At 37.1% G+C, this 2,500-nt stretch overlaps 1 protein-coding gene across 1 annotated transcript in view; it reads right to left on the minus strand.

Moving 5' to 3' along the window:
* Window positions 1-1,785: 1,785 nt before the first annotated feature.
* LOC119428279 (cysteine and glycine-rich protein 2) overlaps window positions 1,786-2,500 on the minus strand; it is a gene marked incomplete at its 3' end in the record, with an annotated part of 103,718 nt that continues 103,003 nt past the window's right edge. Inside the window, 1 exon segment of the mRNA XM_037695943.1 lies at window positions 1,786-1,954. Within this exon segment, the coding sequence (XP_037551871.1) occupies window positions 1,786-1,954 (169 nt within the window).

The raw sequence follows: 2,500 nt of genomic DNA on the forward strand, positions 1-2,500 counted from the left end.
CCTGCATCACTGATGGTATGGGGTTGCATGAGCGCTTGTGGCATGGGCAGCTTGCATGTCTGGAAAGGCACCATTAATGCAGAGAACTATGTTCAGGTTCTAGAACAACATATGCTCCCATCTAGACGTCATCTCTTTCAGGGAAGACCCTGCATTTTTCAACACGATAATGCCAGACCACATTCTGCAGCAATCACAACATCATGGCTATGTAGGAGAAGGATCCGGGTACTGAAATGTCCAGCCTGCAGTCCAGATCTTTCACCTATAAAGAACATTTGGTGCATCATAAAGAGGAAGGTGCGACAAAGAAGGCCCAAGACGATTGAACAGTTAGAGGCCTGTATTAGACATGAATGGGAGAGCATTCCTATTTCTAAACTTGAGAAACTGGTCTCCTCTGTCCCCAGACGTCTGTTGAGTGTTGTAAGAAGAAGGGGGGATGCCACACAGTGGTAAAAATGGACTTGTCCCAACTTTTTTGGGATTTGTTGACACCATGAAATTTGGAAACAACAGATTTTTCCCTTAAAATGATACATTCTCTCAGTTTAAACTTTAGATCTGTGATTTGTGTTCTATTCTGAATAAAATATTAGATGTTGGCACCTCCACATCATTGCATTCAGTTTTTATTCACAATTTGTTTAGTGTCTCAACTTTTTTGGAATCCGGCTTGTAGAATTCAGTATTTATGGGGCATTGCTCTCATCTACCACCACACCAAATTCAGCTTAATATCTCTAAAAATGTCTGATTTATAGTTTGTTTGAATGAGAAAAATGGTGTCTTTGTTTGCTAATTAAATCACCGTGGTAACTCAAAATGACAGTAATAGTAACAACACATCCCAGTTCTAAGCCGGTTGTTTTGATATGACATTTGTGGGGAACACGTTGAGGTTGGGTCCAAATTAAAGTTGACAGAACAGCAGGATCCTCTTCAGGTGGATAATAACAGGCAGTGCCCAATTTAAAAAACTTCAAAGTAAATGAAAGTATTTATTTTTTATTTATTAAATTCAATGTGATATCCAACGAACTGGTTTAATATTTTAAACGTATATTAACTTTATACTTTATTCCTTCATGGTAGGATATTTAATCAATGTTTCCACAATTAAACATATGTAGGTTTGCATAGTTCAGTGGTTTAGACAACTGGTAAATCTATGTTGTTTTCCTTCTTCATGTGAATCTGGTCTTTTCTTTTGTCTTAAAATGTAAAAATAGCATTAAATTTGTACAATCATTAGATATTTTTAATTTTATAATGTCACCTCTACTGGCCAGAAAAAAACCCATTTAACAAACTTGAAGTGGCCCATGGGCCACCAGTTGATAATCCCAGTTGTAGCAGGTTTTGTGGCTCTGGACACATTTTATTTAGTAAGCAAAGGGGCCGAAATGGCTCTTTTGATTGCAAACGTTGTTCTAGAAGGTGTCTTTGTAGGGGTGGTTAAATATGCACACATTTAATTTTATTTTATATACATTAAATTACTTTAACCAACCTATCATCTTATTTCACATCTTAAATTTATCATGCTGAAGAATTTCTTGTTAAAGTAAAAAAATCCATTAAAATTCTAGTGTTTACATCAATAAAATAAAAAGAGGGGTGAACACCTTTGCACCTACTGTAGAGGAATGATGAATGGGACCGTCTGATTTATGACAAATACACCCACACTGTGTATTTCTGACCTAACAAACTATACTGTATGTTCCAAGTTTCAAATGAAAGACAGTGGAGTGAAAACAACCAGGCTGCAGCTCAGCTTACTCTTCTGGTTTGATTCCCAGCCGCTCTCCTCGGTCCATGTTTAGCGTTCCCGCTCCCTGTCCATAGCCGTAGCCTTTGGGGCCGTATTTCTTCCCATAGCATGACTTGCAGTAGATCTCCTGGTCATGACTTGCCACTGTGGTGCTGTCCAAACCCTTCCTGCAGACCACTGAAGACACACACGCAAGAAGTTAGAGAGGAAAAATGCTCAAAGTAATATTAACTAGAGAAGGAGCATTGCAGGAATACTGAAAAGACCCTGATGTTGCAGATGAAATGTCATCATCAGTTATCAACAACTGTTAACACTTGAAAGGGTTTGTTTACTGCTTGAACTGCAATAAATCAATGATTATATTTCATTCATGCTCTGCTGTTGATTATGTTTGGTCAGTCCAACAGACTCTTACTAGTCTTGATGCCAACACTTCATGTATATATATATATATATATATATATATATATATATATATATATATATTCACTAATCTCTTGCAGCCCTACTCCAGATCAGTTTTACATCCAATCAACAGTCGAACGTTAAAATTTGAACACAGTTCAGTGTTTCCATATTCAGTTCAGCTTATTTATAAAGCACTAATTCCCAACAAAGTTGTCTCAGGACACAAACATTCACATAAAAAAATCAAAAAGTGTTAAGTCGGGTCCTCTGGACGGGTTCAAAAAATAATAATAATAAAACGTCCAGAGGACC

This window comes from Nematolebias whitei, chromosome 22 (genome assembly GCF_014905685.2).
Source record: "Nematolebias whitei isolate Nwh7 chromosome 22, NemWhi1, whole genome shotgun sequence".
Classification (NCBI taxonomy): Eukaryota; Metazoa; Chordata; class Actinopteri; order Cyprinodontiformes; family Rivulidae; genus Nematolebias; species Nematolebias whitei.